Consider the following 23,726-nt stretch of genomic DNA (forward strand, 5'->3'; position numbering starts at 1 on the left):
TTGGACGATGGGAGGCTTTGGGGCAAAACTAAGATGCGTGGGACTTGTGAGCCTCAAACCTCATACAGGTTACTTGGAGTACAGTAGTTCCTCAAATCACTGAGAATAACCAGAAAATGTGCGGAGGTCAGCACCAACACCAAGCAATTTCCTGAGCTGTATCATACTTATGTTTTGTATATGCTTGAATGGGACTCATAAGAGTGAGTAACCGATCCAAACTGTCTTTTTCCGGACTAATAAATATAATTTTATTTGAAAGGTATTAATTGTGAGGTGTTCGTTTAGTCTGTTGCTATGACTAAGCCATACTGCATACTCCTATTCAAAGCCTGGTGTTGAGCAGGTTTGCTTGTAGTGTGTGTGAAGGACATAGAGCTGGAACAGGTGGCGAACACAGGATGAATGACAGCAGGCAGGAGTCACAATGGCAACTCATTATTATCATCAACAAAACCTCCTTAATCAGAGAGAGAGAGAGAGGTGTAAACTGTGATAGGTGTGAGTGACCTGATTGGTTCTGCCCCTAAATACACAACTTACCTATATATTTATAGGCTAATAAGTCATTTCATGTTCACCAGGATTACACTTGACTAGCACCTTGTTTTTGCAACATGAGGAAAGCTTACACGCAGGTGGGAGAGAGAGAGAGAAAGAGAGAGAGAACTTTCATGATAATGATAGTGATAGTGACAGAAACAGACAGAGGGGTGGAAAGAGGTGAGCCTGTGAGTAAGAGAGAAGGAGAGTGTTAGGTGATCTGTGTCTCTCTGGAAAGACACTCTCAATAATACTGTATATCACAGGGTGCACTAGTGTACTCTATACATGTCAGCTGAGCTTTTTTCAACTGAGCAGTTAATCACTTCAAGTTCTCTTTGACTTATTAAAAATAGGTCAACTTTTTAAAAGGTTAATGTGTTGCTCATGTTCGATAAACCTTGTTGCTAATCGGCATGTCTGACAAGGGAAAGTGAAACTAAACGTGGAGCATAATGAGCCGTTGATACACCTGCATTCCCCTTTGATACCCCTCGTAAGACTGTAGCTTCACCCTTCCAGTAGACGCGATGGTTTCCTGGATATGTGATCATGTGAGTGGCATGGATCAATATAGTGATGGCTGAAGGCTGAAGATGTTTTTAAAGTCACTGTTACAATGCAGAAAATGCTCAGCCATGATTTCTGACTGCTTTAGCTTCTGATGTGTTTTATCATATGAAAAAATAAAATCAATAGGGACTTGTTAACTACGTTACGCACTCATTTTCATTGAAGGGAGTCTTGAGTATTGCTTCCATATCAAATAATTTTGTGGTACTTTATGGCCAAGGCAAGAAGACTCGCCATAAAAGCTTCATATCTGTTAATTCAAATACAACAAATTGCACTAGTGGTGAAGGGCAATGAAGGACACTGCTGACGACAATGTTCACACCTCTGGTAGTGCTCCAGCTGGAGGCTGGGGCCTGGCCAACAGCACAGCAGCACAGGGGCCTGCTAAAAGTTGAACTCATTGTGAAGATGAACTCTGGGAACGCACCCCATCCTCCCCTGCAACAGAACTGTTATGAAACAGCACAACATCTGTAAAAAATTATAATATTTAAAAAAGAATACTCAGTGAGTTGTGCACAAAAAAAATGCATCATTCCACAGAGAGAATCAATAACTCACATCTGGTTGTTGATGTAAGTGCTCAAAAGCTTCTGCTTTACATGTCAATCCCCATCCACGATGATGAGCCATGGCACTTTGAATGCTTCAGAGATTCACAGAATCAGCTACCTGAAGCAGAGGAAACCATTAGTGAAGGCTGTGCTGTTTCCATCCAGCGAAGCTCTCCTCTGGCGGGTAAACTCAAAAATTCCCAGCATCAGTTAATAGCCGGTGCCCAGGCTCCTGGAAACATTTCAACATTCATCTCCACTGAAAATTTCTCATCAGGAACTTTCGGCATCTTTGTCCACCCACACCTTTAGATGTTTCCAACTTCTCTCCTCTGTCCTCGGGAAAGTTGATGATAGATGACGTCACTCGAACAAGCACAAATTGCTGTCCCTGTCTCCATTGTTAAAACATTTCTTCCTTCTGCACTGGCTTTTTCTTCTCATCAAAAAAACAAATCCTTGCAGGTGACAGTATCATTTAGTAAACATTGGGCTCAAAGCTAGTCGACAGGCGTAAAGTGGATTGTGAAGATGTTTCAGCAATGCTGACTGAAGTCAAATTTGATTTAATTCAATTTGGCTTTCAAGGTATTCAGAGAATTAATATGCTGAGAGAACATGTATTTCCCAAATAGGTTCGCCTACATTTGTTGCAGCCCAAAAATATTCTGATAATTTGTCATAGGTGCTTTGCATTCTGTTAGATAATTGTTAACTGTCTTTCTTTCTCAATCTCCTAGATTTTATTTTCTTCTCAAACTGTAGGAAAACTCTATGATATGGTGAGCTAAGCAGGCTACAGATCAGAGGTCTGTTTTTTACGAGAATTGGAGCTATTTTCCTTTCATTCTTGTGGAAATGTACTTTATTGTTATAGCTTTTCCTCTTTTGTAGGAAAGGCTCTGGTCAATAAGACAACTTTCAATATGTTTTTTTAAAAAAGAGCAAACGCCTAATTTAACTTATAAATAGATTAGATTAATAGATATAATAGATAGGAAAAAAAAGAGGATATTTGATTTGGGTGGCCTTATTATTCGAGCAGCTCACTTTCCATCCTGACCTGCCCCCCCATTCTTTCAAACTGTGATCGATTAAACACGAAACTCAAACCTACTACTCTCTCCTGCCAGCTAATCATTTTATTCACTGTCTTCTATGACTTGTTATCTGCAAACTCAACTGCAAGCCAGCCAACAATAGGCTCTTTTTGCCACAGAGGAGGAAAAACCCATGTCCCGAGCTTCACCTCCGTCCCCTCCTCTGCTAATCCTGCTGGCACCAGCCAAAGCACTGAACTGCTTATTCTCTCTGCACAGGAGCAGCAATGACTGCAACATCTGCAGCTCCTGTGTCAACGCTATGGGCAGATGGTCATCATCTATGCACCTTACCTTTGGCCTGAGGCTCCTCCATTCTTCATGCTCCAAGTCATGAGTGATATATGATTGCAGTTGCTAATGATTTTTGGTGCAACAAACAACATATAAATGCCGTAGCAATCCAAATAGCCATCACTACATAAATCTTTCAGGATTTATAGAATTCTTAAACTGTCAGCAAAAATGACTTTAACACTTGTACATGTTGGAAATGGTAAAGCAGATTAATCTAATGTAACTATGGAAACAGCAATATATTACTTCTGCTAGCTAGCTAACCAGTAGTCGTTACTTCCACACTGGATTACGGTAACTCGTTACAATCAGGCTGCCCTAATTATCACTAAAAACTCTTCAGCTGGTACAAAATGCTGCAGCATGTGTACTGACAAGAACTAGGAAGAGAGATCTCTCCTGTATTAATCTCTCTGCACTGGCTTCATGTGAAATCTAGAATAGAATTTAAAATCCTTCTTCTTACTTACAAAGCTCTTAATGGTCAGGCACCATCATATCTTAAAGAGCTCATAGTGCCATATTACCCCTCTAGAACATTGCGCTCCCAGGATGCAGGCCTGCTTGTGGTACCTAAAGTCTCTAAGAGTAGAGTGGGTAGTGAGGTAGAGCCTTCAATTACCAGGCCCCCCTCCTCTGGAACAATCTACCAGTCAAGGTCCGGGAGGCAGACACACTCTCTTCTTTTAAGAGTAGACTTAAATCCTTCCTCTTTGATCAAGCTTATAGTTAGGGCTGGCTCAGGCTTTGGCCGCTATAGGTTTAGACTGCCAGGGGGATCTGACACACCCAGCGCCTCTCTCTCTCTGTCTGTCTCTCTGTGTGTGTGTCTCTCTCTCCCTCTGTCTCTCTGTCTGTCAGTCTCTCTCCCTCTCTCTTTCTCTCTCTCTCTCTCTCTATTGCTTTCTCTTATATTAATGCAGCTCATTAACTCTGTATCTTCTGGTCCCACTAACATTACTAACCATATATCTTCCCAGGAGTTCTTGTGCTCCCTTGTCTTGTAGGTTCCTGGGGATCATTGCTGCAGACCGCCTGCTGCTGTGGACCTGCTCGACTGCAACAACTGCTAACATCAGCCTTCCCCATAGTATCATTATTGTTGCTGCTAATGCTAATAGTAGACCTGTTGACTTCAACTGTTACAATTACGATTACTACAGCCTTTATTATTACTATGCTTCTCTCGCTAATTAGTTTTTTGCTAATTTTCACACTAGTGTACCACTACTATTGGCATTGTAACCATAAGTATGTATTACCTGTTGTTGTTGATGTAACAAGAACATATGTTGTTGTTGCTCTCTTTGCCTGTCTCTATCCTGCATCCCCTTCTATCCCATTTTCGGCCCATCCAGTCGAGGCAGATGGCTGTTCAACATGAGTCTGGTTCTGCTCGAGGTTTCTGCCTGTTAAAAGGAAGTTTTTCCCTGCCAATGTGCCGAATGTCGCTAAGTGCTACTCATGGTGATTCATGTTGGGCCTCTCTTTAAATAACATAACAAAGAGTCGGTCTAGACCTGCTCTTTCTGTAAAGTGTCTCGAGATAACTCTGGTTATGATTTGGCGCTATAAAGATAAAATTTTATTGATTGATTGATTGACTGTTATCCTGAGACATAGACCATGACAGAAACAGCTAACTTCAATATTCTAGCTTACAATTACTTTGCATCTCTTTCTGACCGTCCCCTTTTATATCCTCCTTATCATCCTTATTATCCTCTATGATTAGCATCAAGATTACCTAAACCACATTTGCTTTGTCATTGCTGGAAATAGTCTTCCGGTAATCGTCGCCAGCGATATCATCCACTCTCAAAAAGTTGCACTGTAACGCAGCTCAATAGCTTTAACACACAAGAACGCATATTGATTTTTATCATAAAACTGTTTTATTCAATTGTTTTCTTTTTTTTTACTTTTAATCATCGGGTCCATTTTGGAAGAGGAGACCTCTGTGGATAACCCGGCTTCTGGCAAAAACCTTGGGAATGAAAGTGATAGTGAAGTGTCATTTTAAGACAAGGTTTGCAGCCTGCTGTGCAGACATTCCCCAGACAAAAATTTTGTAGACTTGGCCGATGATTCAAGTAGTTGATTTTGGAGGGCAACCCTGGTGGAACATTGGCTATTAAATCAGTAAATCAGTCAAGACAATGGTTCCCAACTTGCTGATATCTGGTAGTCTGTCTTTGAGAGTATTATATAGCTCTCAGCTGTTGGCAGGTCAGGTACAGTATAAGAGATGTTGTTCTGGTCCTCTATGTCTGTGTCCCCAGCCTGTCTCTGCTGGGCATGTGACTGTTTTCAGTTCACATCAGTCATACAAACAGATGCTTCAACTTTGATCAATATAACTGTCAGCACTTGCTGCATAGCAACTACACTGATGTGAATTGGGATGTAAGGGCAGTTACAGCACTTCTCAGTACACAATGTTATGATAGCTAAACTGGTTCAGTGTAGACACTGATGCGGGACTGCATCTGCAGCAATGTAGCTGATTTGCCACTTTCAATGTTTGGCCGGGGTCAATAAGATTAAAGTCCTGTAAGGAACTTCAGATAAGGCAGTTTTATTTCCCACGTCTGTAAGTCGAAATGTAGATAGCAAATGCAGATAATGCAAAATCTCATCTAATAGACATCAGTTGGGCATCTCTACTGCAGCCTGCCGGTGTGTCCACTGTCTACTCTTCCAGCAGAGCCCTGAGCTGCCTTTCATTCCATTGACGCTTTTAATAGTATGGTGCTAGCACGTGTTTGACTTTTTCATTACAGAGTTACAAAAAGGGCGTAATTTCTGACAAACGCAATTAAAAATAATAGAAACTGAATTTGAACTTAAAACTATGTCCTGCATGAGATAAAATTTGTCATAATAAGAAATCTTTTATCCTGGCTGAACCTCCTATACACAGAGGCTCCAGAAGCTCCAGCAGGCCGCCAGGCTCAAACCCAGAATCTTCTTGCTGTGAAGCAGCAGTGCTAACCACCGAATTACCAATATGAAAAGTGACTTTATGGAAAAAAATGTGTTTTAAGGAAAATTGGCCTTAAAAAATGTGTTATTAAAAGTTTCCTCATGAAAAAAAAAAAAGAACATTAAAAACAAACTTCACAAAAATTGAATTTTTAAATGAAATGTCAGTCATAAAAAACGATATCCATAATATGCAGGCATTATGAAAATATGATGAAATGTGTAAAATCTTGTTTTGTAAGGTTTTTTTTATTTGTAATTTATTTCCCAAATTGTTACTTAATTTATATCTTTTGCAAAACTGATAAATATGATTATTCAATTAATTATTTTTTCTTCAGTAAATAATAAACACTTTAAGACTCCATACTGAAAGAAGGCAAGACATGCTTCTTGAGTTTACAAAGGGTGGATGGCTGGATAATGTAAGTAGAATGAAATGTAGTGTCAGTGAGACATCTGGTGATTTGGAGTGTTCGTTGGAGCTCCTGATATGAGAGTTATGGGTTTGCTTCTTACAAACACATAAACCGTCTTTACTGGATTAATAAATTGCATTATTCATTAATATGAAGCCTGAATTTGAAAAACACACGGAAGTCCTCCTGAGGAAGTTTGAACAAGTAACAAAGCAACTCAACGCATAAACACGTTACTTCCGTCCATTTAATGGAAACATTGTTGAGGTAAAAGTACACAGGTGACTGTTGTAAGACAAAAGAAGAGTGCAAAGTTTTTATAGTTTTGCACATACCTGACATTGCATCTACCATACATATGCCTTTACCTCCAATACACTGGTGAGGATACAACTTCAAGACCATCAATAATACGGGATCATTGAGTTGATTAATATATTATTTAAACATGTCCTCTGTGCTCTTCTCGCACTCTGTACATGGAATAGGCAGAAAAAATAAGAACAGTTTGTATCACTACAGTATTTACACACTTTCAGTAACAGTGATTCATATTTTCTATCTCCATGATACATGACGCTGTACAGTGATAAAATGTTATTCTCTACTTCTGCATAGTGCTTTCAGTTCACATTTCAATACGTAACATTGTTATTACAACTTTGAATATGTAAAAAAAAAAAACGTAATACATTTCCAAGTAAAACACAGAAAACATTTTCAAAGCCTTATGATTATGGAAAAGAAGTGATGTTGTTGCAGCTGTTTCAACTACATTTGATTAATACACTAGACACCAGGTTTGAGAGAAAAGAACGGCTTTAAAAGTTGCTCACAGACACCTGGAACACACTGCCGGCCTCTACCTGTGCATGACATCAACCTTGCTAACTGCTAGGCCTGGCACACCTGTGATGTCCACATAGACAGCATTTCTGCTGCCAGCCCTGTCTCTCTGCATCGAGCTTGCCTTTCCTTTGGTAATCGCATGTTCAATTTCACTTCATTATAAGTGTCATTTTTATTTAGTTTAGACAAGACAGGAGATAAATATATCGGATATAGACATTGAAGAGAACCATGGGAAGCTGCTGAATGACGTGCACAATGCTTATTCTCTGAATTAAGTCTTGCTGCAGCTGCCAGCAATGCATGTGGCTGCTCTAACCTGCTAACACTGGCATTTAAATGAAAAGCTAAGCATTCCACGATTCACATGTGCTGCTCAGAGAGGCAGTGTGGCCCAGAATTTTGCGGACAATAAAATATGTACCACCATGGACACATTACCATCAATGGAGTAAATTTAGACATTGGACAAAGAGGAGCAAATCAACTCATAATATAGTGATTGAATTTTGAGTGCTTGGCTAGGTCTTTCCATGATCCATAGTAATGTGTTTAATGTCTTACAGCTGTAGTGCCAGAATGTAAGCCATGATCTGTTTCTAAAATGAACTTTAAAGTCTGAGCCATAAGTTAGCACTCGTGCCCTGCATCTCATAGTTAGTGGACCCAGATAATCCAAATTGGGTCAGGAGGGATAAAGGTCAAGCAATCATCAGGGCTGAGAAAAAAAAGCATCGTCAATGGCATAAAGGACACATTTTACAGAAAAAAGCTCTTGTAGACATAATACCGGAATGCTGGTGGCTACATGGCTGGAAATGGTAAACAACTCATGTGTAAACTCATTCGTAATTAGATTTACTGGTTCCCGTTGAAGTAACAGCACTAGTCCTAGAGCAAACAATAACACCCAAAGCAAAAAAATGTACCTCATAAATTAATAATTGTGTTTGATTGCTTGATTCTGCGTTTAAAGGAGTTTTGTAGATTTGTATTTTCGCTATCATACTGTAAACTTTCTTAAGCAACTTTCTCTTTTATTCCACGGTTTTTACTGTGATTCACACTGTCCCAAATTTTGTATGATAGTTTCATGTAACATGTTAAATTTTTTTCCCCGTCACAACACAATGCAAGGACAAAAGGTTTCTCTGTTATTATAATTCTATTAAATATGAAGGATTCCTACGTAAAGGAATGGAACCTGGATACTCATCACAGCACAAATATTTGGATTTTAAAAACTCTCACCCACTGCCAAAATACGAACATGATTCATCGAACAGTATTCATTTCACCGTCTGTTTAGTTAGTCAAGCACAAACACTTCAGGAACTTCAGTCTAGCTGCATTTAAAAAGGAAAAAATATCCTTGTAACTCCATCGCTGTCATATTTACATTTTATGTCTTCATAGTTTGCAAACCATTGTGTCACTTTAGCTAAATACACTTAGCTCAAAGAGGATTATCAGAGTTTACTGGATTAGTTTAAGTGTACACTATTTTCAGCCTTTTCCTTTGGCACTATATTTTTAATTGACTGCTGCGGGGCAGTAGACTTTTGTGAACTGTGGGATACACTACAGTTGTATTGAAAGAAATGGTCAAGTGTGGGTTAATGAACTGTTGGCATTTTTGCACCAAAAGACACACTAGCCTTTACATACCATCATGACATTGGAAGGGAACATGTATTACTGTTAACCTACAGAGGACCAATGCAGATCCTCCTTGGAGTCTCAGAGCACTGGACCAGCTCTTTATACTTACACGGTTATTGGTGGGGTCAATTGAGTGTTGCCTTCTGGTGTACATTGTTTTGTGGACTTGGAGAAGGCTTACAACCATATTTCCTGGGGAGTCTTATGTAGGGTATGAGGCTCTTTTGTTTTTCCAATATAAAAAGTTGTTTGGTTAGTGTAAAAAGACAGCAGCAGCGCAATGGCAGAGCTTTGTTGCTGTATCTCTGTGTAAAAAGGGCTTGTGAAGTCAGTATTTCAATCTCAACTCTAAAGGGAAAGTTTTAGTGAATAAGTCCACAATGTTAGTATTTGGAGAGATTGTAACTTTTAAAACAGTTCCTGTAAGAGCAGCTGTCTGAGGTTCAACATGACCGCCCTTACATCCTTCCTTGTTACTGCTTCCCTAAAGGCCACCCAGCAGCCATCAGAAAATACTCATCAGGAGTCACAATCGTGTCAATCTAAATCAATAAATACTTCTGTGCCAAGTTTTTACTATATATTTTGAACAATAGTCTTTCTATACATTCTACACAGGTTTAAGACAATGTATTTGGAATGATTCAAATCCTTTTAGATCTGTCCATCCATCCATCCATCCATCCATTTTCTATACTACTGGGAGCCAATCCCAGCTATCATTTGGCGAGAGGCGGGGTACACCCTGGACTGATCGACAGTCAAGCAGGCTCCTGTTAGATCTGTATAAATAATTATCGAAGCATTTGAATAACACTCTCGGTGCAAACTCATCAATGGATTATTAGATTATAATTAGTATTAAAATATAAACATGTAAACATAAACAGATTGTAAAATGCACAGGCTTTAATACTTTCAAAGGTGAATGTTATTTGACAACATAATATAATGAGGTAAGTATGTTTATTTTGGGAAGCATAGTCCTCTGTCAGCCTATCATAACACACTTTATGAGTACCCAACTTTACTTTTCTTCACAGCATGATACCAAAAAAGAAACAAACACGCCGACTGACAGCTTTCCTAATGATTAGCAGTTATCACCATAAATATAGTGTATTATGGAAGGTATTGCACAAAATCATCAAATGGAATCAATTACTTTAAGTAAGTAATTGACTTGTTTGACAATATTGATAGTTTTTAGAACTACCTGCATGTTGCTAGAATTCTATTTGCTTTCCTATTTTTCACTTCCTCCTTTGTTTTCCTTTTCCTCACTTCGCCCACACCCCTAAATGCAAACAAAAAACAATTTCCATTCACCACCGTCAGTCCTTGACAGGACTACATTCACAGTAACACATACGCTGTAAGTTTATACATGATGTGATGATATAAAGAGAGGACATTTTTTTCAACTGTTCAACCAATGTTATTGTCCAAAGTCAATTGCACCAATGACAGTAATGATGGCAAAATGTAAAAAATAAAATAGTTTACAGGTTATGAAGGCCGAGTTATATTAGTTTCTCCACACACGTTTAAAAGAGTAAGTTTGAGCTCCTTCGTCATTCATTTGATTTGTAGAAGCACTGGGTAACAAGGCCTACGCACACATTTGTTGTTTAGTCAGCGTAGATTATGAATCCAGAGAAGGTGCTGTACTTGTTGTTGTTCCCTCCATGAGCTTTTCCTCCATCAAGTTTAATGTAGACCTCGTCTCCTGGCTCCAGATGCAGCACAGCGCTGTTACTAGCATAGTCATAGTTCTGGTCTGCATCCTGGGCTATGGCACTGGCACGTACCTGCGGGATTACACCAAAAATATTCAAGTCTCGACATTTAAGAAGCAGTGCATTCTGGCAGATTTATGTGCATAACTTCGAACAAAAGCAGTATGTGTGTTAATGGATCCACTGGACAATGATGTGTCCAAAGACAAGCACCAGAGTGGAAAAGGTGTGAAAAGTTAATGAAAACAGGTTTTTGTCCTGTCCCATAAAGGGGCAAGGTTCTAAAGTAAAGTTATACCCTAAAGTGAAAAGGTTTATCATTAGGAGCTTATGTGAGTTCAGTAAGTGTCTTCCAGTCACTTAGATTTTTCTTGTGTACAAGAAAGATGGGAACTTGAACGTCCGTTTACTAATGAAGGTTTTATAATCAGGAGATACTTCACTATGAATGAACAATTATTTATTTACAAGTTTGGAAATGAGATATGTGCAAAGTCTTTGCCGATTAGACCCCATCAGGATGTCTTCACGTACTCAAAGGGGTAATGAGGCCGAGAGCAGAATAGGATACCCCTGATGGAGTCGTAGACACTGGTGGTGGTGGTGGTGAAGAAAGGATGCAGGATGAGCTGGACTTGGACACTGATGAGATGGATTGAAGGTGAATGGGGTGGAGGAGGGTCGCAATGATCGAGCTGAAACGACAGACTGACAGTGGAGAGAGGAGAACAGATTTAAAATTTGACAGCGACAGCAGCAGGATGATTGGTCGACAGACGTCGAGGGTAGATCTGGTTGGTTTAGTACTTAAAATAGTATACGGCCATAATCAGCTTATCACCAGACAGGAAGGACAGAGAGGGGGAGTGAGAGAGTATGTGACATGAATGAATGATGACTTGATGAATGAATGGGTATGAAACAGTCTTACTGCTTCAACTAACGCTGAGCTACATTAGAATTTATGCTTCGGAACTTACATGTGACGTTTTGTTAAGAACACAAAATGTAACTGCAATGTTCTTTGTTTCTATCTGGCAACCTATAGGTCATATTCCTCTTCCTTCCACCTCACTGTACCTGTCAGCACTCTACTCTCACAATCAATAAAGGAAAAAACAGGTAAAAACTGAAAATAATTTTTTGTGTGTTTTCCTGTCAAAAGCTCTTGAGATGTGCTTTCATTGGGGTGTTAAACAGAAGAACTGACTAACTGGCTTGCTATTTTTTACACAAATTACAAACCTGTTTATATTAACATATATGCACCTTAACCACCTTTCTCTACTTTGCAAGTATTAAAAGTTTATTTCCAGGAGCTAAAGATGGTGAAAACAGTTTGGTTAGAAATAACACGCACAAAGCATTCTAACTTAAGTTTATATATCTGTCATAGTATTAAGGCTGACCCATGAACATTTTTCACCATAAAGCTAACTTTTCAGGATCTGCCTGAACAGGGTTGCTACATAAAGTCATAACCCACAAAAATTATGTCTGATTGAAGGTATTTGTTGGTAGTGAAGATGATGTGAATTTTTTAGGTTTGCAGTCCAATCCCCTGTAAAAAATTAAGTGTCTTTTGACCGACTCGCCTCTTTGAAGGCCGTATAGTTGCTTGTGCTGATCAGGGTTCTTTTATTTTCTAGTTTCACAGTGGTGAAATAAACTGTATTTGACAACATCTGTCTCTGGTAATAATTAAATGTAGGTGAAGGTAGCTTTTGCCGAGGGAATTTGCATAGTTAGTGCAATGTATGCTGAGAAAATTTTACTGAATCCTTCACATCCTGATACTGAAAGCTGTATATTTTCATTAAACGGGAAATAATGCCCGATCAGGGATAAGACTTGAAAATTAGAAAAGGCTATTATCTCCCCAACACATAAGTTTATTGCTCTGTATTGCAACTATGTTTAAAGACCAGCTCCATTCATGCTAGAAGTAAAAAATTGTGTCTGATGTGTTTTTTCTGCAAAATACATTTAATAACCTCCCAAGGCATCTCCTCCTTCTCCCTCATTAAAAATTCACGAGTTCCCGCCCACTATGTACTACGTTTTTTCTTCCGTAAAATTACAGCCGGAAACAAAATATGTCTCTGCCATCGTTTAGTGGTACCTTGTTGAAGCTTAGCGAGCTTGAAATGTAGTAATTAATACTAGTAACGTTAACGTTAGTAGTAAGTTTGCAAAAATTACGATTACGGTTACAGCTGGCTCGCGCATCACCGAAGTGATTGCCATAAGTTGTAAATAATGATACGCATATCGTCACCCCGTCGTCCATTAACAGGATTGGTTCCTTAGGTGTCTGTTTTCTCAAGCCCTGCCAATCTGAAAACGTGTTGTTCAGCCTCTCCTTGGTACAAGATGACTGCTTATGTTGTCCCTGATATTGTGATCTTGTAGCACATGAAAAACACCACATGGAGATGTTTACAAGGTTAAAAACTTTATTTTCACTGAAAGGGGGTCTTTAATAGGATTGTCCCTATCAAATACAATATATTCAAATGCAAATAAAACAATACTGTAATTGTTCAGGTATCACATCAAAAGAAATCATATGGCATCATTTCTGGCCAGTGCCCTACATGATAATTAATGTCACACAGGGACCCGATAGAGAGCTTGAAAACTGTCTCTCATCTGTCAGTCATAAAAAAATATGATATCACTGACTTAAATTAATTTTATACCTTTTCATATTCATCTGAATAGAATCTGAATAATCCTCTAAGTGTTGAAAAAGGGCAAGGCAAAGGCAGTTAGCATGCTAGCACAAAGCTAACCGGCGGTTAGCCTACTTATTATACCCTTTAAGTTTACTTAAGTTTTCCGTATATTAACAGAATCTGTTGGGAGTGGTTGGTTATTTCCCTCCGACCAGTAACCTAAATCATAGTCACAAATACCAGTCAGATACAGCTAAATACTTTTAGTAGTTAAAGTGTTAGTACTTACGAATAGCATCATCATCTGATTCTGCTGTTGTACGTTTAACATAAAATCAATGACATAGCTGCTGATAATGGTGAGAAAAGAATTGTGCCATTTAATTGAAGGATTCCATTTCCTCCATAATATTCAGGTCCGCTCTCAAGCCCCAAAACCCACAGAGTGACTCAATGCCAGTTTTTGTGTGAACAACTGTGTAAACACGTGTAAAAATGTGTAAACGTTTACTAAAGTTTAACTAAGTAAAAGGACATTTTGGTTACTGCTGGTTGCCACCAACACCTTTAATTTTGGCAAGCACTCATTCAGGTCTATTCCAGATGTCTTTATTTCGGATTGTATAGCTTTCCAGTTCAAAGGAGGTCAGATCTCCTTGTGGTCACTGAGTAGAAGTAATGTCACCTGCCTATGTAAAGTAATGGCCGTCCTGCTGGATTTCTTTTTTTAATTAACTCTTTTTAGACATTGTTTCTTCCAAATGTGAAAAGATCATTTGACAACCTCTGAGTTATTGTTTAGCTGTGCTGAAGGTTCAAGACTATAAACAGATCATGCTCCAATATTCCTGTCCAGCTCAAAAACCTTCTGAACAACAGTGACTAGTGTCTCAGCGTGTCTTGTATCCATTTTACATTGTACAGTAAGCAATCACCTAAGCTCTTCTCAAACCCTTTTTGAGTAACAAACCAATTAAAGTGCTCAGAGCAGAAAATAGGTCATGATGTCTTTAAAACATCAAATATGCTGCAAGTAGCAACGAGTGGTACGGTAGTTCAAGATCATTTGAAACTAAAGTTATCCATTATTACTATATGTTAACTTATTCGGTTGTTTAAAAGGTGTGTTGGTCATACTTAGGTTTGTTTAAATGAATGTAAAGCAATACTTCCGATACTGTGAGACATGAAGACTGAAAACTCCCTCTTCATCACAAAGTACAAAGGTGACCATCCAGGGGAAATGTTTTCTTGTTTTTTCACTTTTTAGATCATTTAGATAAAAAATGTCCTGTAATCCTTTGCACCAAAACGCACAAATTGAATTGAAGAATTAGTAACATCAATGATCAGGGACATTTCCAGTATATTATTGGTATGATTTACTCATTCTTCTTAGCTATAACAGTTGCATTAAGCAGTAATACTCGTACCTTGTTTTTTCAGTATAATACTGAAAACTACCTAATGCTCTACAATATACTGGCTAAGTGGGGGGATAAGTTAAATGTGTGTTTGGGTTAGCGGAAGTGGCTACAGCCGCTTCACTTGCCGATCTCTAGTGTGCAGTCTCTGGCTCCATATGACGTCGTCATCTCAAGATGGCAGGGTCTATCACAGGGGCTATTTTGGCATCAATTTGGTACAATGGGAGCAGATGGAGATGCGTTGTCCATCTTTATATAGTCATTTGTCCAAGTGTTCATTTTTCTGACAAGTTTATTTTTAATTAGTTATTTGATGCTGTCAAAATGATGATTGACAGCTCTGTTGACAAATATGGCTCCTGTAGCCAATTAGTTCCGAATTAGCAGAGTGGAGGACGAACGGTGAGAAGAAACGTAACTAAAACAATCACTACAGTCATTGTCGTTTCTATACCTCTCCTGCGCAGACTCTGGCTCCATATGACGTCACTATCGCAAGATGGCAGCGCCTATCACAGGGGCTATTTCAGCATCAATTCCATACAATGGGAGCAGATGGAGACGCGTAGTCCATCTATATATACAGTCATTGGTCTGAATATGACAACACAGATATGGAAACTTCATTTCCTCTCGCTGTTCCTCCTCTACTCTGCTTATCTGGAACAGATCAGCTGCAGCAGCAGTATTTGTCAACAGAGCTGTCAATTATCCTTTTTACAGCGTCAAGTAACTAATTAAAAATAAACTTGTCAGAAAAATAAACACTTGGACATAAATCAGCATGATAATAACTAACAATAATGACCTAACCATGTTTCAAGAAAAATGTATTTGGCGTGTATTTTGATTTTATAGTTTGACTCATGTCCCTTCTGGTAACATGGAGGAGGTGGGCTTTATGACCTATACTGCAGCCAGTCAGCAGGGGGCGCTCGAAATGTTTTGGCTTCATCTTTAGGGAGCTGTCATGTCGCCCATCTTTTATACAGTCTATGGTTTGATACAACTCCAGTCAGTTACGTTTGCATTTTTGAATTTGTATGTTTTTATTTGGTTAGAAAAGTACAGATTGGTGACACATGAGTTTGAAGGGGGTCGAGGTGAAGGCCATAAAAACTGAGGTCAGCATTTTACCTCATATGTTACTTACTATTTTAATTCCATGAATATGCTCAGAATGTTTGTGTCATAAGGGTGTGGAAGCACCTGATTGGCTGCTGTATGGTGCCACAATGTGTCTGTGCAGCCGACATGTTGGAACGGGAGACATCTCCTTATAAACAAAAGGTGCAAAATTATTTTTTTTATTGCCAGTAGCGTTTTTATTTCTTGTCATACACTATTCAGACCAACTTTATATTAATCTGGCTCTGCTTAAAAAGTCCCAACATAATCTTGCCTTTTATTGCCTCACTGTGAAACCCCTTGTTCTCTTTGATTTCTAATTGGGTCATTGATTGCCACACAAGCTAGATTTAGTTCTGACATTATTTTCTTTTTCTGAACGTGGCCAAAATATAAATTAGGCTTTATTGATTGATTTATTAAGGAACATAGAAAAGATACATGTTATTTTACATATTTGCGGTTATAAATAAGGAGTATACATGGCAGCAGACAGTGGTGGAATATAACTCGGTATCTTAAAAATAGACTTTTGTCATGAGTCATTCTAGTTTAGTTATGTTTTTGTCTTGTATTTCGGTGTTCAGTTATTATTCCTTGATTACCTTGTCACCTTGTCTCCCTGTCATGAGTTCTCATTGTTTAGTTTTGTGTTTAGTGTATTCCATGTTCGGTTCACTTGTGTCTTTTTGATTAGATCATTTCCTGTTTTACTTTGTCACCTTGTCTCTCGTGTTGGTCCACTTCCTGCCTTTGTGTTTCCCGCTTGTTTGATTCTGTGCCCTGCCCTGATTGTTTTCACCTGCCCCTTGATTGTCTCACCTGTGTCTGATTAGCCTCACCTCCTAAGTTTATTTAGTCTTTATTTTTGATTACCCGGCTCCTTGTTGTTTTGCCTGTTTTTGTGGACTCTTCAGTTGGATTTTTGTTTCATTAAATCATTTATATCTGCATCTGGGTCCTCACCTTTTTGGCAACATTGAATCGTGACAACTTTCACTTGAGGTTTCCCCCATCTGTTTAACTATACGTCTACTCAACTACATTGCGCAGGGAAATATTATACTTTATACTCAATAACATTTTTCTGATAGCTTTAGTCACTCATTAATAGTCAGATTACAATTTTGTCCACTAAAAAAAAAAAAAACCTTAACGAGATGGTGGATGGTTCTATAGAGCATGATACATTGCTGTAGATTTCACTACCTCACAATATATAGGACTACAGTTGTAAAATACAACATACTCATTTATACAACAGTAATGTTAATAAAATAAATATATAATTGTTAAATTTGCGCTGAGAGGGACTTTTTTTACTTTCACTTTTCATACATTTAGCAATTTTATTAGTAAGGGTATAATGCAGAACTTTACTTTTAGAGGAGTATTTTCAGCTTATATATAGACTATTTTACTGTATTCAAGAGCATGCTATTTCAGTTTAAGAGCATGACTTATTGATTCAAGTTCAGATTTTTGTAATGCTTTCCCTCTAAACCCTACTCAACCAATCAAAGAGTCGCTGTTTGCACTTAGCTTTGCGTGTAATAAAACTGCACACTTGCACTGGATACACTGTGGCTGTGCCCTAGATTCAGCCAAAGTTTTAGTGGAACAATCCAGTCAAAATCCACTGACCAATAGAATTCCCAATAAATATTTTTAATATAAAAGTGTCATTTCAACAATTGGCATTTCTGTGGTAACCAACTCAGTTTGCCTCTTCTCCTAACATTAACGTTAAAGTAATAATCTTGAAAAGTTTCAGGTAAATAAATGTCTGTTAAGTCACTGTCTATCGCCGAATGAGTTAACAAAATGGTGATAGAGCCTATGGCCCACTGATGAAAGCCTTTGCATTTGCAGTATATAGTAGAATTATGGACTGGGTCTCTGTGGCAACATTCGCGTAAAAATATAAAATAATAAGCGACCAGTTAGTGACGCATTTCCCATCAGCCAGCAGTGGTTGGTCCGTCGGAGACGGTAGGTTGAGCTTAGTGGCTGCGCTTCCGGTTTCTGTAAGTATTGTGGGTGGTAATCTACTGTGGCTGAACAAAAGATTGATGACTACAGATACAACTTCAAAAATAAGTGAAAGTCCAAAGAAAAAGAAACAAATTTGACGCTCAGATGAAGCAAACAGTTTAAAAAGGAAAGCGACCATCAGCGAGGAAAATCAAGAGTTAACCATGACAAAGAGAGCCAACTAGACATCAGATTCAATTGGGAAGTGTCCTCCCACAATTACTGTATATCGCCCAAGAGAACGAAGCTGAAACCTTCAAAATTGTCAGTTTAAATCAATGGTCTGCCCAAACTTACGTGTCTAGCTCTATGTAGCTATATTCCACACATACTTACCTAGCCTAAACTCAATACACATGCTGAAAAATGCTCAATTTTCAGTCTGTTAATACAGCTAATTGCAGCAAATGGCACATGGCACCGTAAAACAGCTAGCTGTGTCTGGGCGAAGGAACCAAAATGGCCTTGCAAAGTGTACTTCAATTAAATAAAAAAAGTTGTGTTGTTGATGAGAGAATATGCAGCTTCCCACAAGGGTAGTTTGGAAATATTTGCGGAAAGGAAAATGTTTAAAGTTGTCCTGTAGAATTGGATTTAGCATCATCATTAAAACTTCTAAAAGTAATTTCAGTGTTGTGCACCAGGCCGCTCTGGGCACTTGGTGGCCTACGTGAGACTTCCTTTAGTGCCCCTGTGAAATATATTCTAGTATTAATTTAGGTAAAACTTCACTCAACTTCTGATCTGCCTTAACTTATCGACATCATCTGTTAATTAGTGCACTTAATCAAAACAATAATGCCCGTTATGTTATAACGCCATTCATTTTCAGAATATGACATTAAAAGTAACAGATATTCATATTTCAACATTATAAGTTACGAATCGTCTTTGCAGTAGTGTTTTTGGTGTCTCCACATGCCAGGCAGTAAAGCAATCCAGCATTTATTTAAATTCTATTTTGACTTTTTTTCTTGATTTTACAGATTACAGCAAAAGGCTGTAGGCCTGGCAATTTAGATGAGCGTGTTTCCCGCTTGTTTGATTCTGTGCCCTGCCCTGATTGTTTTCACCTGCCCTTGATTGTCTCACCTGTGTCTGATTAGCCTCACCTCCTAAGTTTATTTAGTCTTTGTGCTCCCCTGTCTCTGTGCTGGTACATTGTCTTTGTCTCTGTCTCTGTCTGTGATATCCGTATGCATGTCTTCCTGTGTTTGCTGTTTTCTCGTTTTGGATTTTTGGATTTTGGATTTTTGATTACCTGGCTCCTTGTTGTTTTGCCTGTTTTTGTGGACTCTTCAGTTGGATTTTTGTTTCATTAAATCATTTATATCTGCATCTGGGTCCTCACCTTTTTGGGAACATTGAATCGTGACATAGCATCATTAAATCAATTTGACCTGATGCTTTCCTATAACCTTTTAGTTATAGCATAGCATTTTATTTAATATACATACAGAGAGGACGTCAGTGCAACTCTGTTGCAAGAAGGTCATCATCAATGTCATTAAAGGTTATCTTTTGGTAAAACTACTAATTACTGCATGACTGGAGTTAAAGACTCATATCTGCACACATAGTGTATCCCAGTTATGAGTCTTATCCTGGTGTGGACTATATTATGATGTTTGCATGGAACATAAATTAACAGTTTTTTCATACATGGCACAGCTGCAGCCAGCAGGCTTTTTTATACCCTTCATGCTGGTGGTGCCTTATTGGGACACCTAGCTCACCTAGGCCTAAAACAGACGGTGTTTCCTTCATCCTTCTCTTTTTAAGGTTGCTTTGTTTGGAACACATTTTTATTTTCCCCCATTGTTTGAGCCAACCCCCAGTCAGGTTCATTAGTTTTTTTATTTGAATTCTTGCTGAAAATATTCAGTTTGAACATACATGAATTTGGAAGGGGAGTGAAAACCGTATCTCTGAACTGAAGACACAGAAATGTGTACAGTTTAACATTTAAATTGCAGCAAACTTAGGATTTTAGTGTCATCATAGTGCAGAAGACTAGATCATCGTGAAACAGTACATAATTTTAATTGTAGGCCTGTATGAAGACATGGATATCATTACCATTGTTTTTTCCACCCAGGAAAAAGTATGAAATGATCTTTTATTAATTACAAACTTGGGAAGGGAAAGGATGATTTTAGTTTTTGTAGTATTCAGCTGAAGAAATACTCCTTCATGAAGGTAAAAATACATGGAGTAAAATGTTAATTATTTTTTATAAAGTAATTATTGTAAATAATATTATTTTAATTAAAAGCAAATGCATTTATTTTGTTGCAAAATTGTAGCGGATCAAGTAATTGGATGGAGCGTGAAATGGAAAAACAACAAAACTGTATTTAAGTAAAATTCTCAAGTATGTGGAATTAGTTAGAATTCCTGTGTTACAGTAACATTTTGAGCCATAATCAAATAAGATGAAAAAGTGTTGCATGCGGCAGCTTATTGACTGAACCAACTTAATATAAAATGATAACATTCCGTGCACACATACGTCCCCCTAGTATTTTTCTTTTTATCTCTCTTTTCCTGTTGAAGGAATGTGCTTCTGTCACTATACTTGCAGAAAACATTTTGCATTCCTCGCTTATATCTTGACTTTTATGATTTCACTCAAACTTAAACTTAGCATAAGATGACTTCATCAATAAGACCATTTATGATTAATCTTAATTATATTGCTCTTTATTTGTTGGTTTAAAAACTGCAGTGGTGTAGACCTTGGGTTATATTCAGCAATAATAAACGAGGTTAGGGCGCTGTTTAGCTCAGTTGGTAGAGCAGGTATACAGAGGCAAAGTCCTCCATGCATCGGCTGCTGGTTTGACCCCAACCTAGACCCTATCTGCACTGTCCTATCCAATGAAGGCAAATGGCCTGAAGAATTATCTTTAAAAAATAAAAGACAAGGTTGCGGTTTATGGAGTCTTCATGCAAAAGACAGAACAAGGACTGAGATCGCCTCCACACAAATATTTACAGAACCTGGGAAAATAATCCGGCAGGTTGTGCTTTTATGGGGACAGGCTCCCTGAATTGCCTTAAATGAAATAACATCTCTGTCACTCTTTTAGAGATGCTACATGTTTTTTATGTAAGTGCATGTGCACACATTTCTCCAGATGTTGTAAAATAGCCCACTGCAATATTCTCCATTTAAATGCTTCATGTTAGGTAGTCATGATGTACTACATGAAACAAGAGAAAAATATAAGCAGGTTATGTACTTTTCTGTTTTTTCAGTAATATTAAATGCAGATGCTCATTGCTCTATAAAAGTGTCAAATAATGAGTCTTTGAAACAGGACCATTTGCTTTTTCAAACTAATTATTACCTATAATGGAGATAAACGTCTGTAAATTAAATCAAGTCACATTTTACAGGTGTATTTAATATGGATCTGAAAACAAGGCAATGGGCAGTCCTGGCATGTGTTGATCATTGACACAGAAATGAGTTTCCCCTCTGAAAATGTTTAAAAATCTCAGTAGCAGTACTTCTAATTTTATCATGTCTTTCAGCATCTGATTTGTCATGGTGTGCAGCTCTGCTGCTTTAATCCCACAGACTTTTGCTGTGTTCTGTGCGGTCTGCAGACGCATTACAGTTGCAGGCTGACAGGCAGGGATGTGCTTGGTGGACCGACGCTGCAACACTGGTTTGCCCCATGGATTAGATGTGCTGCTGACAGCCTGATCACTACAGAGACGCACAGAGAGCAGGACACTGTGATGGAACAAACACGCAACAGAGGAGACAGGAGGCAGCAGATGACCTCTGTAGCTCAGGCTTTGTCATTCTTCTTTTGCTTGTTCGTCTTCTTCTTCCACTATTATTATTATCATTATTTTCATTATTGTTTGGTTTTTGTAGAAAAAGGAGTCTGGTGTCTTGTGAGATACTTATTTTTTGTGTTTCTTTCTCTCTTTTTTTTTTAATCCAAAATTAAATTTGAATATTTATTCAAAATAATTTTATTCAAAATAAGATTTGATACATTTTTATGACATGTAGCCTATTAATAATTCAAAAAGTGAACACACATTTCCCGTATGAACAGGAACAGCAGGTGGTAACCACAGCGCAACTTCTATTCATTGACTCTGGGGAGCAGCTCTTTACAATGAGAAATCTTAAATAAACTTCATTGCAACTATTAATGAATGCAGGACCAATACTTGCATTTTTACATTTCCCTATTCCCATGTGAATATTAGATGAGAAAGAGATGAAAAAAAAGATTTAAAGCTGAGAAACTGCCACTGTTCCTCTGGTAAAATGTAAAATTTAAAATAGGGAATGAGAAAAGAGAATAAATGAAGACAATACTGTATATCAGAAGAACAAAGGCCCAAGGGCTCCTGCAACATTTCTGTCCTGTGGAATTTACTTTTTATTTATTTCATTTAGTGTTTCCAGACAGGTCTGGGGAACTTAATACTCAGCTAGATGTCTGAGCTTTTGGCCATAAATTAAGGACGACAATAACTTCCCAGATTCTGACCTCTGACCCATTAAGCATATAGATATAGTGTACATGAGTACATGTATCCACCAAAGCGCACATCCACTCATAGAGACTCCCTGTGGACTGTTTTGTGGAAATCACGACTCTGACAGGGACGTCTGTTGATAAACTAATAATAAGAGCTGCTGCCCGCTGCCTAAACTGTAACTGGAGTTCAATTCCGTTTATGTCAGACTGTATCTGAGGGAAGAGAGTCATGTATTAACTCCTGTTACTCCAATTTGGGCGTGACAATAGTTTGTAAACATAAAACAATACGAACAATACAGTCTCCTGCATCTATCTAAGCGTGACTGTATCTTTAACTTTGGCATCTAAATGCACAGTTTTTGTTACCTGATTGTTTTTGCACAGATCAGCCCACATGCTTGTGCCGTCCCCTCCGCGCATCAGAACGTGGTAAGTGAAGAAATAAATCCCGGGGATGGAGCAGGTGAACTTCCCGGTAGTTGGATCGTAGTGGTTTCCTAAGTTGGTCACCACGTCGTCGAACTTGAGCACCTCGTAGCCCTCGTGTTGCTTTTTCAGCCCTGCGTAAAACGCAATCTTTGGCACGGTGCTGTAGGTGGCCGCGCTAATGGCACCGGCAGCTGCGCTGGGTCCCGGAGGTCCTGGTAAACCAGACCTGCCCGGTTCTCCTTTATCTCCGGGTGGCCCGGCTGGACCAGGCGGTCCCGGCTCGCCGGGAGGTCCCCTCGGTCCTGCCTTACCTGGACGACCTGGTTCCCCTTTCGGACCCTGGATAAAAGTAGGTAAAGACTGCACAAGGCTGTTGTCTCGGACCGTGTCCGCCGTGGCGGTGCTGGTCGGAGATTTAGTGCCGTAAGGGTCGCACACCATCCTACAGGTACCGAGCATCTCGTAGTGCGCCGCTGTCCCCGCTGAGTTGACCAGAACTGGTATGAGAATGACCAAAACCAGAACCATAACGACCCCCAGGACCCCTGCTGCCACCAGCCGCTTCCTGCCGACCAGCCGCGTGAGCGCAGGACGATCCTGTTGTCTGCTTTTGGGTGAAATTTTGCTGGCTTAAGAGGCACTCTTTAAAGAAAAAAATGTAGCTGAGCTACACTTTGTTGGTATTATCACCTAACTTTTTAAAGCACTGCCCCCTCCCCTCGCGCCCTCTTCCTTCTCGTTTCCACACTTTTTCTGCTGATGCGTTACTTACTCAAGTCCCTCTGAAAG

The 23,726-nt window shown here is 38.8% G+C and overlaps 1 protein-coding gene across 1 annotated transcript; it reads right to left on the bottom strand.

Annotated features, from left to right (window-relative positions):
* Positions 1–10,616: 10,616 nt before the first annotated feature.
* c1ql3a (complement component 1, q subcomponent-like 3a) lies at positions 10,617–23,489 on the bottom strand. Its single transcript, XM_069667487.1, has 2 exons — positions 22,875–23,489; positions 10,617–10,796 (listed from the first exon to the last, which is right to left on the bottom strand). The coding sequence occupies exons 1-2, from the start codon at positions 23,463–23,465 to the stop codon at positions 10,617–10,619; spliced, it is 771 nt and encodes a 256-aa protein (XP_069523588.1). The 5' UTR covers positions 23,466–23,489.
* Positions 23,490–23,726: the final 237 nt, after the last annotated feature.

The sequence above is a fragment of the Semicossyphus pulcher genome, unplaced genomic scaffold (genome assembly GCF_022749685.1).
Source record: "Semicossyphus pulcher isolate SPU_LCO1_2020_fin unplaced genomic scaffold, fSemPul1.0.p SCAF_18, whole genome shotgun sequence".
In the NCBI taxonomy this organism is placed as follows: domain Eukaryota; kingdom Metazoa; phylum Chordata; class Actinopteri; order Labriformes; family Labridae; genus Semicossyphus; species Semicossyphus pulcher.